The sequence below is a fragment of the Rhinolophus sinicus genome, chromosome 3 (assembly GCF_057876585.1).
Source record: "Rhinolophus sinicus isolate RSI-liver-muscle chromosome 3, RSI-T2T, whole genome shotgun sequence".
Taxonomy (NCBI): Eukaryota; Metazoa; Chordata; class Mammalia; order Chiroptera; family Rhinolophidae; genus Rhinolophus; species Rhinolophus sinicus.
The window spans coordinates 91,118,308-91,130,971 of NC_142503.1; the positions used below are offsets into that span (position 1 = coordinate 91,118,308).

General features: G+C 50.4%; 1 protein-coding gene across 5 annotated transcripts; it reads left to right on the top strand.

Moving 5' to 3' along the window:
- Positions 1 to 2,713: 2,713 nt before the first annotated feature.
- TRIM56 (tripartite motif containing 56) lies at positions 2,714 to 7,805 on the top strand. Of its 5 annotated transcripts, none has more exons than XM_019752802.3 (3): positions 2,727 to 2,858; positions 3,749 to 3,825; positions 3,936 to 7,805. In XM_019752802.3, the coding sequence occupies exon 3, from the start codon at positions 3,937 to 3,939 to the stop codon at positions 6,226 to 6,228; it is 2,292 nt and encodes a 763-aa protein (XP_019608361.2). In that variant the 5' UTR covers positions 2,727 to 2,858; positions 3,749 to 3,825; position 3,936; the 3' UTR covers positions 6,229 to 7,805. The 5 variants fall into 5 exon arrangements, with proteins under 5 accessions (XP_019608364.2, XP_019608361.2, XP_019608363.2 ...); XM_019752803.3 differs by having other exon boundaries at positions 2,738 to 2,843; positions 3,936 to 7,583; XM_019752805.3 differs by lacking the exon at positions 3,749 to 3,825 and having other exon boundaries at positions 2,714 to 2,843; positions 3,936 to 6,270.
- Positions 7,806 to 12,664: the final 4,859 nt, after the last annotated feature.

Here is a 12,664-nt window from a genome sequence, read left to right on the forward strand (position 1 = left end):
AGTTTCCCCAAAGTACTGGCTCCTGAGAGGTCATTGTAAAGTTTAGGAATTTTGTAGCTGGTTAAATCACTGGAAGCATGAAATCAGCCTTGGTGAAAATATTTACCCTATTTACATCATGGAAACTGGTAAGCAGGGAAGCTGGCTTACCGGCACATTGCTAAATAGTTAAGTAAGTTATGGTATATGCCCTTAAATGCAGCCATTAACAATAATAACTATGAAGAATATGTAGAAACATAGAAAATGTTGACACAACATTAACTTAGTAAGTAGACAAAAAGTATATGCACATTATAAATACAATTATGTAAAATATATTTCATATGGACAGAGAACACAGGAAATGCACACAGAAAAAATAGTTATTTTGTAACAATTACCTATAGAATGAAGTCCAAACTTGCCTAATGAAAATCCTATAATGGCTCCTCATTATCTTAAGGCCTTATAGGATTCTAAACAGGAAATTTTAGTTTGTTTTGCCTGTCCAACTCCCATTTTCTGCCACTACCCTCCACCCACCTGCATTCCAGTACTATCAAACCAACCACCTTCCCTGGAGTCATCTTGAAGTGCCCCCAGCATCCATCCAGCAACTACCTCCACCCCCACCCCCAACTCCTCCTCCCTGTATGTGTCTCCAAGGCAACACATCAGTTGGCTGTAGTTGACTTATCACTTTGTTTAGGAGCCTGTTCTCAGGGTAGAGAAAATATCCTGGGGCCTGGCCACATACTGTAGCCCTTTAAGCAATTGTTCAATGTTAGGGGAAATGGGACTGGACAGCTATTGTAATGCCCCCTCTTTCAGGAAGCCTTCCTGATTCCCACTCCACCACCACCATTCCAGAAGAAATCAAACTCTCCCTCTTCTGTGTTATCATAGCACTTTATGTGGCCTCAAGTGACTGACTTTTTCTCTCTGTAACCCAGTTTCCACACCTGTAAAATGAAGACAATAATGATACCTATCTCACCAGTTTATTGTGAGGATTAAATCAGGTTATGTTTACAACATCCATGTCAAGCTCATGTAAATATCCAATAAAAGAAAGCCATTGTGATGATTATTTTGACATCTTAATATGACATTTGTCTTACTTTCTTACTCGTATATTGCACCATAGATTGTAAACTCCTGGTGGGCAAGGAACATATCTTGTTTAACTTTGTATATTGCACAGTACATGACACGCTATCTCACCACAGTAGGCATTCAACAAATCATTCTTGAATGTGCACGACAAGCACACACAGAAGCCATACGCATACACTTAGGGGCAAATGTGCACCGGTGTGTTTTTCTGTCCTCGTCTTGGCTGAACATCTGGTCTGTAGCATTCAAGAGCCCTGACCACCTCCTCCTTCCACAAGTGTAGCATTCTCCAGCTATGACTTCTGTGACCTCTCCCTTGGATTTCCACCTACCCTTCTGGCAACTATTTCTCAGCCTCCTTCCTGTCCCAGCCCCTCCCTGATTTGCCCTTAAATGTCTGTGATCCCCATAGTGCCATCTCAGCCCTGCTCTTCTTGCTTTGGACACTGTTGAGCGACCTCATCAAAACCACAGATACATTGGAAATGTATGGAAAAGTCACAAGCCTGGGTATCGCCAGCCTCGTCTTCCCTCCTGATTTCCAGACCTGTAAAACCTGAGTGGCGTCCTGCCCTCCTTTCTTCACCTTCCCCCCAGGGCCAGTCACAAGTCCCATGGCTTCTTTTGCCTTCAGCAATAGCTCACATGTGTGGCTTCATCGCTGTCCTTATTGCCATTGGGTCAGCTCAGATGCCCAACCTCTACTTTTCTCCTGGACCCTCTATTCTCTCAGCTGCTGCCAGAGTGAGCTCTCTTCAGTTCAGTTTTCTGCTGAAATCTCATTACTGTGGAATAAGGGAAGTGTATATGGATAAATACATGATGAATCAACTATAGTAAAATGTTAACTGCAGAATAGAAATGGTGGGTATATAAGTGTTCGTTGCAATTCTTTCAATTTCTTTGTGCTTCAAAATTTTTGTAAGATATTGAGGAAAATATGCTTTAGTGATTTCTTTTGGCTTTGCGGATAAAACTCAGACTCCTACGTTCAGGCCCTTTGTGATCTGGCAGTGCTGCCTCGCTCTGTAACTCCATCTGCTACCACTCACATGTCCCCTTCCCATAAACCATCCTAAGTTACTTGGAGCCACTTGGGAAACTTGTGGTATTTCATTCCTCTGTGTCCACGTATTTGCTATTCCTGATTTCCAGAACACTCTTCCCTGCGTTCCTCTCCAAGGACTCCCAAACCCCTGTTCACTCTTCAAATTCATCTCAAGTGACACCTCCTCCAGGAAGCCTTTGCTAACCCCCTCAGATGGAGACCCCTTATTTGGTTCCCACGGCCTCTCCTGTAGGTCAGCAGAGACTAGGGCATCAAGGGCCTCACCTAGGACTGGATCTGCAGATAAACTGCAGCCCTGGAAACCAGGCCTCAGGACTGGGCTCTGAAGCACAGACGATCTCTAATTTCTTCACTCAGAGACACATCCTCATGGGCAGTTCCCTGTGATTGAAACAAACACACTTAAGTGACTGAGCAAGTCCTGAGGCTAAACCTGACAGGCGACCGTGGAGCCTGCTGGAGGGGGCTGTGCTCTGCTGCGGATGGGGGCCCCCCCAGGAAGAGGTTCAGGCAGGGGTGGGGAAGAAGGCGGGGCCTGAGGCCGTGCTAGTCGGTGTCCCGGAGCTGGGACGGAAGTCGCACAAGTACAATTAGTTTCAGTTTTGTTTCTCTTTCAGACACTGGGGAACAGCGGCGTTCAGGCCTCGGACCCCCACTCCTGGTCTTGGAGCCCAAGGTCAGCTCAGTCCAGGTAGGGAGGGGGCCAGGGAGGGCAGCTGAAAGAAGAGCTGAACTGGAGGGAGTGGGGGGAAGGGAGAGACAGCGGGAGGAAGAGGAAGGGAGGGGAGAGGCCGGGAGAGAGACCCGGAAGGCAGGAGGAGAGGGGAGGCTGGGCAGGAGCACCCGCCACTTCACCCCCCAGGGCCAGAGGCTTCCCTGGGAAAGACCCCCTCCCACTCTCTGAGCTCTTCTGTCAGCCCCCACTTTCCGGAAGTTTGGGAGAAATTCCCTAAGTCCCTTTATCAAGTATTTCACAGCCACTCTGCTGGGAGCTAAGGGGATTCTCAGGTGAACGTCACAGAACTCAGACGTTTCATAGGTTTCTAGTTAGGAGAGTAGGGTGCTTCTTGTAGCAGGAAAGGCTGAAAGAAAAGGCCTCTAGAAGTTGAGGCAAAGGCTACAGTGACCCCACGGTTGAGCCTCAGGGAAGGAAAGGGCAGGGCAGCTACTTGGCCTCAGCCTTCCTGTTGCCTGTTCCAGAATCCATTTCAGTAATGTCAGGGCAGGAAGTGGGACCCCCACTACCCGTGATGCTACTCCCAGGGTCTAGAAAAAGACAGGTGTATGTGCCAGGGGAACTGGGGCGCCTTATGCTGCCCCAGCTGCCAGGAGTCAAGGCAGTTCTGCTCACCTGGACCCGCTGCTGTGTCCCCCCACCCCAGCACCGTAGCCCCAGCAGGACCCCCAGGACCTATTCACACGGGGGCTCAGACCATACTTGCCACAGTCTGTCAACTGACAGCATAAATCATTACACTATGAGCACTCTGAGGCCGGGGGCTTCTTGGTCTTGTCATTTCTTGAATCTTTTGACACATGCAAACAGCACTGACTTTTTCACATTTGCTGAATGTACCCAAGGAGGAGGGCGGCTTGCTAGCTCAAGAGCCAGTAGCCAGAGTCCCCAGAAGACCAGAAGAAAATTCCTGGCCACTCAGGTGAGACTCCAGACCTTGAGGGGCTTGAGGACAGGGGGAGAGGCAGGAGGGCAGGCTGGAGGCATTGTGTAAACGCCCTCTGCCCTCTGACCCTGACCTCTCCCTTGCAGCATGGTGTCCCAGGCATCCTCACCCTCCCTGCTGGAGGCGCTGAGCAGCGACTTCCTGGCTTGCAAAATCTGCCTGGAACAGCTTCGGGCGCCCAAAACCTTGCCCTGCCTGCACACCTACTGCCAGGACTGTCTGGCCCAGCTGGCTGAGGATGGCCACCTCCGATGCCCTGAGTGCCGAGAGACCGTGCCTGTGCCGCCAGCAGGCGTGGCTGCCTTCAAGACCAACTTCTTTGTCAACGGGCTCCTGGATTTGGTGAGGGCCCGGGCCGGTGGAGACCTTCGTGCAGGCAAGCCAGCCTGTGCCCTGTGCCCCCTGATGGGGGGCACCAGTGCTGGGGGGCCAGCCACAGCCAGGTGCCTGGACTGTGCCGATGACTTGTGCCAGGCCTGTGCCGATGGGCACCGCTGTACCCGGCAGACTCACACCCACCGAGTGGTGGACCTGGTGGGCTACAGGGCAGGGTGGTATGATGAGGAGGCCCGGGAGCGCCAGGCAGCCCAGTGTCCTCAGCACCCAGGCGAGGCCTTGCGCTTCCTTTGCCAGCCCTGCTCCCAGCTGTTGTGCCGAGAGTGCCGTTTGGACCCCCACCTGGACCACCCCTGCATGCCCCTGGCTGAAGCGGTGCGTGCCCGGAGGCCAGGCCTTGAGGAGCTACTGGCAGGTGTGGATAAGAACCTGGCTGAGTTGGAGGCCGCCCGGATGGTGGAAAAGGAAGCCTTGGCCCAGCTGCGGGAGCAGGCTGCCAGGGTGGGGACTCAAGTGGAGGAAGCCGCCGAGGGGGTCCTCCGGGCCCTCCTGGCCCAGAAGAAGGAGGTGCTGGGGCAGCTACGGGCCCATGTGGAGGCTGCTGAGGAGGCTGCTCGGGAAAGACTGGGGGAGCTAGAGAGCCGGGAGCAGGTGGCCAGGGCGGCGGCTGCCTTTGCCCGTCGGGTGCTCAGCTTGGGTCGTGAAGCTGAGATACTGTCGCTGGAGGGGGCCATTGCCCAGAGGCTCCGGCAGCTGCAGGATTGTCCCTGGATGCCTGGACCAGCCCCCTGTCTGCTGCCCCAGCTGGAGCTTTATCCTGGACTCCTGGATAAGAACTGCCACCTGCTGTGGCTCTCCTTTGAGAAGCAGCAGCCCCAGAAGGACAGTGGGAAAGACGGAGCTGGAAGCCAGGGAGGTGAGGAAACTGAGAACCAGAGAGAGGATGAAGTCAAAACAGAGAGACAAAGTAGAGTCCAGCCCCAGAGTAAAGGTGGAGCCCAGACTCTAAAGGAGGACAGAGCCCAGGCGCCCCAGGAAGATGGAGCCCAGACCCCAAAGTTGGAGAGAGCGCAGACCCCGAAAGAGGACAGAGCCCAGACGCCCCAGGAGGATGTAGAAGCCCAGACCCAAAGGGGCAGCAGATCCAACAAGAAAAGAAAGTTCAAAGGCAGGTTCAAGTCAGTTTCCCGGGAGCCCAGCCCAGCACCTGGGCCAAACTTGGAGGGCTCCGGCCTCCTCCCCAGGCCCATATTTTCCTGCAGCTTCCCCACACGGATGCCTGGAGACAAGCGGTCTCCCCGGATCACTGGGCTCTGTCCCTTTGGTCCCCGGGAGATCCTGGTGGCAGATGAGCAGAACAGGGCTCTGAAGCGCTTCTCCCTCAATGGTGACTACAAGGGCACAGTGCCAGTCCCTGAGGGCTGCTCCCCATGTAGTGTGGCTGCCCTGCAGGGCGCAGTGGCCTTCTCGGCTGGTGCGCGTCTCTATCTCATTAGCCCCGATGGTGAGGTGCAGTGGCGCCGGGCCCTGAGCCTCTCCCAGGCCAGCCACGCCGTGGCTGCCATGCCAAGCGGGGACCGGGTGGCTGTCAGTGTGTCAGGCCATGTGGAGGTGTACAACATGGAAGGCAGCCTGGCTACCAGGTTTATCCCTGGGGGCAAGGCCAACCGGGGCCTGCGGGCACTGGTGTTCCTGACCACTAGCCCTCAGGGCAACTTTGTGGGGTCCGATTGGCAGCAGAATAGCGTGGTGGTCTGTGATGGGCTGGGTCAGGTGATTGGGGAGTACGGGGGGCCAGGCCTGCACGGCTGCCAGCCAGGCTCCGTGTCTGTGGATAAGAAGGGCTACATCTTTCTGACCCTTCGCGAGGTCAACAAGGTGGTGATCTTGGACCCGAAGGGGTCACTGCTCGGAGACTTCCTGACAGCCTATCATGGCCTGGAAAAGCCCCGTGTGACCACCATAGTGGATGGCAGATACCTCGTCGTGTCCCTCAGTAACGGGACCATCCACATTTTTCGGATCCGCTCTCCTGACAGTTAAAGGGCTGGGACGGGTGGAATTGGGTGGGATTGGGGAGGGAGTAGGTTGGGAGGAGGGAGGCAGGGCTGACATGGGATGTGGTGGCCTAGAGCATTTTTCCAGAGGGCAAGTGTTGGCAACCTGCCAGAGCGAAGTGCCATACTGCCAACCCCTCTTTGGGTGTGCAGGGATAGGGACCGAGGGTGGTGGCATAACCACAGCTCCCAGCAGAGGAGGAGGTTTGGTAACATGCTGGGAGTTAACCATGCCTTTTGTTTTTGTGGGTGATTGCCCCCCCACCCGCCTCTGCCACTGTCGTTATAGTTACGTTTCTGAGATTTATAAGCTTGTCCTGATTGCGTTCTTCAAAACTACTCCTGGTGGAGAAGCCCCGTGAGAGTCTTAGGGAGGTGGGCAGAAGTCCTCTGAGCCCCGAAGGGCTCAGGGTATGTCAGCACATGCCTTCTGGAAGATCTGAGAACCGGCTCCCCTCAGACTGGAACAGGGACATGCCAGGTCAGAAGAGGCCTGGGATTTTGAAACGGTAATTAATGGCATCTTCCACCAGCTGCAGCCAGGAATAGAGGCTTCTCTGATACTGGTGTCCCCCAGTGCAGTACGCGATGGGCAGCATAGGGGACCAAGCACAGATGCCAGCTGAGGCCAAAAGATGTTTACCTCAAAGTCCACGAAGAGAATGTGCTGCTAGAACACTGAACCTGGTAGGGTCGGGGTCTAACACACAGGGTTCTGAGGGTGAAAGAGGGGGGCCCCTGGGTCTCCCTGCCACCGTCAAGCCACGACCTATGTAGGATGTAAAATCTCTTCTGTGTTGATATCTTTACATTTCCTGGAGACTATTTTTAGTTTCCCCTTAGTTTTGCAGCAAACTTCCTTTTGAGAATTTTGGCCTTCATTTGGCTGAACTAAGGAGTGAAGAAATTTTTCCTTCGGTAGGCCACTACTACTGGGAAAAACAAGCTGACCCGGGAGGCCAGGTGTGGGATTGGTGAGACAAACCAGCCAGGAAACTTGAAAGTTGGTACTGGGGCCGGGATGGTGGAGGAGTGAAAACCAGAGGGAAGGATCTAGTCGGAGGTGAGCCACAACCACCGGTCCTTTGTGCAGGCCATGGCAGCGGTGGAACTGAGATGGACATGTTTAGTTAGGGGCTGTCAAGAGATGACCTGAGGGAATCTTAATTAGGGATCGTGGACAATGGAGCGTTCTTGGGAACCAGAAGGATTTTGGACAAGTCTAGATGGAAAGCATAGGGTGGGAAAAAGAAAATCGTTTTCTGGGGAGGTTATTGCTTGTTTATTGAAGTGATAGGGGAAATCATCAATGTCAAGTGGACAAATACAATTATATAAAAATTTGAAAAGAATACACAGCAAAGATCTTCCTTTTAAGGAAGATTAAAAGAAAACCAGTAAGATGAGAAAACTACATACGTAGAATTGGTCTGAGTAAGAGCTGAGTCTCCACATATGCGGTGACCAAGAGATCTTACTTGGTCAAAGGACCAAATAGGCTGTGTGCCCAGGAGGGAATGCACACAGGCCAGGACTAGTAAACAAAAAGATTAAAAAAAAAAATCGTCAACCACTTGCATGTGTCAAAAATACATTTTAAAAATATGTTGTGGAGAAATAGCCTCCTGGTGTTATAAAATGATGCTTCCTGGACAGCAATTTGGTAATACTTGATAAGAGCCAAAAAAAAAAGTGACCATAAGGCTCAGTTAGTCACTTTGGGGAATACATCCTGGAAAACAAGAAAAACAGTATTTGCACAGACATATTTGTGGCCACCCTATAAATTAGTCATTGACTGGAAGCTGCTTGGCTGTGGGGGGACAGCTAGGTAGATTGTTGTCTATTAGGACAATGAGCTACTGCCTTCATGTGTGGCAACCATGAAAACTACAAGATTATGATGTTACGCAATCGTAAGCAAAAGAAAGATAATTTGGAATTATGATCACATAATGATAGCAACAAGGTGAAAGTATGTCTGAATCATTACCGAGTGGAAATAGGTTCAAAATGTGTAAATAGTCAGTGATTTGGGAGATTGGGTTCTTTTTGAGATATTTTGTGCTGTTATTCACATATGACATTTCTACTTCAGTTATTACTGTCCATTACGTAACATATATGCTTGAATATTTACTTAAAAAATACACCTTTATAAATGATATACAAGAATAGCTTCTGGATTTGCAAATGAATGTGTCATTTAGCACAAATGAGACTGTCCTGTTAGAGGAGGGACAGGAGTCAGGGAGACAGTACCAGCTGGCCGCAACGTGCAGGAAGGAAGGGCCATCAGAGCAGGGGCCTGTCTGGTGACTGACTAAGGAACTCACTCTGGGAAGGTTTGCAGAGGTCAGGCGGTCCCCTCAGGTGATGGGATCATTATGGAGTGTCCAGAAGGCAGGGGTAAGTCTTGTTAAGTTCACCAACTAATTCAGACTAACTGGAAACCAAGTGGTGGTTCTAAGGAACCAGCTAGTATAGGTGAGTTGCATTGGTGGGGAAGGTCTGTATTCTTTGCAGTCCTATCTGGAGAGTTAACACAGCGATGGCTCATAGTTGGTGCTCAGTAAACGTGTATGAAATGGATTAATATCTAGAAAAGGGATGGTACAATAGTAAGACGAGATTTGCCACCTTGAATGCCAAGCTGTCCGAAACCTTGGCTTATAGGAAATCTCCAGTAGGGGGCACTGTGGACACAGTCCACCATATGGTTCCCCGGGGGTGGCTCTGCATCCAGTCACAACAGGAGATTTGGGTATCCAATTATGTGTGTGGAGGGGCGTCTGGGGGATCATTTACCTTCAGGTTGGAACAATAGTTCTACAGAGCTGTATAGGAACCATCTGCTGAGAGCCTGGCTGGTGAAATGGCTCCAACCATGTGGCTCACCCAGGAGGTAAAGCAGGAATAGAGACCTTCAGAAAGGAAATGTCACCTGGCTGCCAGAATAGAACCCCACAGATCTTCACGACATGCAGGAGCCACATGGCTTTCCAGGAAGCTGTAGCATCCTGAGAAGCTGGGCATTGGAAGGTTGACAGAAACACTAAATTTTCCTTATTAAGGGGTAGAGGTGGAAAGGCAGAGAATACGGCAAAATATGAAACGGATAGGAAATAATAGCATTGAGCTAATTTAGAGGTAAAATCCCCAGCACCTTAACCATGACCCGGGAATCCCAATGAATCCCACAGAAAGCACCACTCAGCACCGAGTGAAAGAGTTCTTGGTTAAACTACATTGTTAAACTACATGGGGAACATTGTGAAAAATACAGCACCCCCTGACCCCTACCCCGACTCCACATTGGACTATGACAATTAACTTGCTTAATCATTCCTTTTCTTGTTTGGAACTTTACAGATTATGCACGTACTGGTGAAAGGAGAATGCCGTTCGTTTGGGTAGGAGAAAGGGAATAGAAAACCTCTTTCGTTTTCTTTGCACCTAAAAAAGTGACTGAGGAAGCAGAGACCTGGGTTGAGTGCTGGTGCTTCCACTAAATAGCTGTGTGATCTTGGTCTAGCTCCCTCACCTCTTTGAAACTCAGTATCTACATCAGTAAAATGGGGATAATATCCATCATGCCCACCTCACAGGGTTGTTGTGAGGACTGGGTGAGAAGCATAGAAGTATTTTGTTTTTGGTATAAAGCTCAAATCCGAAGTACTGGTTGGGGAAAAGTTCAACTGACTCGTACTAACCTAATACTCTCCCGTCAGTATAAGCTTGAATGCGATGTGATTGATGTGCACATAGTGTGAAGTAAAAGCTCAAGAATGTCTGGGTAGAGCTATTATTTGCTTCTCCTTTGGAGAAGACTGTTTTATTTTGCTTTCCAGCATTATTTGAAGAAGCCATATGATAAGACACAACCGGAACTGTAGGAACAGAAGGGACCAATGGCCAGCTTGCTAAGACTCAATGCTATTTCTAAAAGCCAGCTAAGAGTCAGACTGTACAAATGAAGGACTGATAACCATAGACTTTTAGAAGAAGTTCAAAATGGTGAGAGTGGCCAAATCTCTTGATGATTTAGAGAAAATATAATTTAGGAGGGACTAGCTCTCCTTTCACTGTAGTCTGATTATTACTGTCTATAAAGCCATGTCATATAATAAATCTACAGAGATAAAATTCCATAGGGGCAGAAGTCCAAGACAGAAATCAGAAATCTTCCAAGGAAATTGGTGAGGTTGGTGATCTGAGCTGGGTAGGGTTCGAAGGTGGGTATTACCCTGTTTCCCTGAAAATAAGACCTAGCTGGACAATCAGCTCTAATTCGTCTTTTGGAGCAAAAATTAGTATAAAACCCGGTCTTATATTACATAAGACCGGGTCTTATAGTAAAATAAGACCGGGTCTTACATTAATTCTTGCTGCAAAAGATGCATTAGAGCTGATTGTCTGGCTAGGTCTTATTTTCGGGGAAACACGGTAAGATCAAGGTGTGCGACCATCTCTTGGCAGGTCAGCTGGGAACTAGAGCTATCCCATAAATTCAGTGGGAGACTGGATAAGGACACAGAGTTCTGTTTTGGGGAGAATGCAGCTTTGGACTAGCTGGGGCAGAGAGCTGCCAAAGCTCTCAAGAAGATCTTCCTACAAGAGAAAGACCACATTCCGATATAGGCTTAGGAAGATTAGTAACTTGACCGGCGGTAGTAGAACCAGCCTACCCAACTGGTTCATGAATATAGTTTAATTTAGAAAAATAGATCTTTGAGGGACCACTGATATCTTTGGTTGGAGACGTGGAGAAGGTACAGCAGGGTCAGGCTGGACCTCACCTAAAGCCCAGGTGAGGAACCCTTGGGACCAAATAGGGAAGGGCCTGTATATAGAGGCAAACAGGAAGTGGGTTTGGGAGGTTTTTGAAAGCGGCGTGACTTGTCTCCGGGGAAAGTTTGAACTGGTTGGCTTAGCAACCAAGAGGGACAGGGTTGAAAATGGAATTGGGGCCGCAATGTCCATGGTGTCAGCCCAGCAAATTTCTCTTGTTGCAACGGGCTGAGAAATCTGTGTTGTAAACTCTTTCATTCCTTTGTGTACTTTATATCTTCTGTTTCTTAATAAATTCTGGTAAAAAAATGTGAACTTTTTCTCGGATGGTTCATGGGTATGGGGGACTGTCAACACACAGGTCCAGATGGCAAAGGGAACAAGATATGGACAGCTTTGCTGTAGCTCCAAAGGTGCCAACATGGAGTCCTTGGGGACACTGCAGGCACAGGGTGACTGGCGCAGTCACCCTCTGTGGTCCCACCCATGTCCCAGGCCACTCCCACAGGAAGGACAGAGGGGCCCTCTGGGTAGAGATGTGTACCTTCCAGGCTAGGCCTTGGTGGGATCCAGCAGGTGACCTGGCCCAGCAGGACCGCACACACGCATGCTCAGGTGCAGTATGACGGGGTGAGGGGCCCACAGAGTGGCTGTGCCCATCACTGGTCTCTGTTTTCTCGTTTGGAGGAATGAAATGAACATGTGTGGACATCGAGCACGCTGCATCTGCAGGCCCACAGTGGCCTCTGCAGCGCTGGGAGGTGTCGGCTGTAGGAATAGTCTGCCTAGTGGCGCAACCCCCCCTGCTGATCTGTCTCCAAAGCCCCTCCGGGAGCTCCTGCCCCTCCCAAGTGTCCTCAGCAGGAAGCCGAAAGACCTCAGGTCCTTATTTCTAAGAACCTCTGGCTCCCCATTAAAGACAGATCAAATAGCAGATCCATTGAGCGCCCACCTCCCTGTGCCTTTCACTCGTGACTCCCAGCAGTCTCAATCCCTATGAAGGAAGAAAATTAGCATTTGATAGACAAGGACACGGAAGCCTGCTGAGGCTTGCTCACGGTAAGTAGATTTAGATTCTGACTCCAAAGCTGCCCTTCTAACCAACTCTAAATCCTGAGCCCATGTCTCTGTTTCCTTGTTTGTGGATGAGAAAGTTGAAGGAAATGAGATCTGAGGTTCTGTCCTGAGCTAACAAACCAGGCCCCGGTCCCTAAACAGGTTTGGAATCCAGACACAGAAAGGGAAGCTCAGAGATACCCCCACGCACCCCACCACTGTCTCATGCTCACTGTCAGGGCTCCCCCAAGATGAAGGAATGACAAGTGAGGAGAGAATGTTTCGAGAGTCTTTGTGGGGGAGCAGGAGGTGGGGATCAGAGCCCACTGCTGCTGTGGTGACAGCCTGAATAAGAATTCCACAATTCATCATCTAATGACTCAGCCTGGCTTTGGAGTGGAGCCTCTGCAAACCCCAGGGAGCATGACGCAGCAGCTGAGGGGGCCGGGCACAGGAGAGTGCCATGTGAGCCGGGACTGTGGGGAGAACGGCCTGTTCCCAGCTCCAAACCCCAAGGTGGAGCATCTGCTTCTGTGGTCAGACACACACACACGGCCTCGGTTTCCTAGCCATGT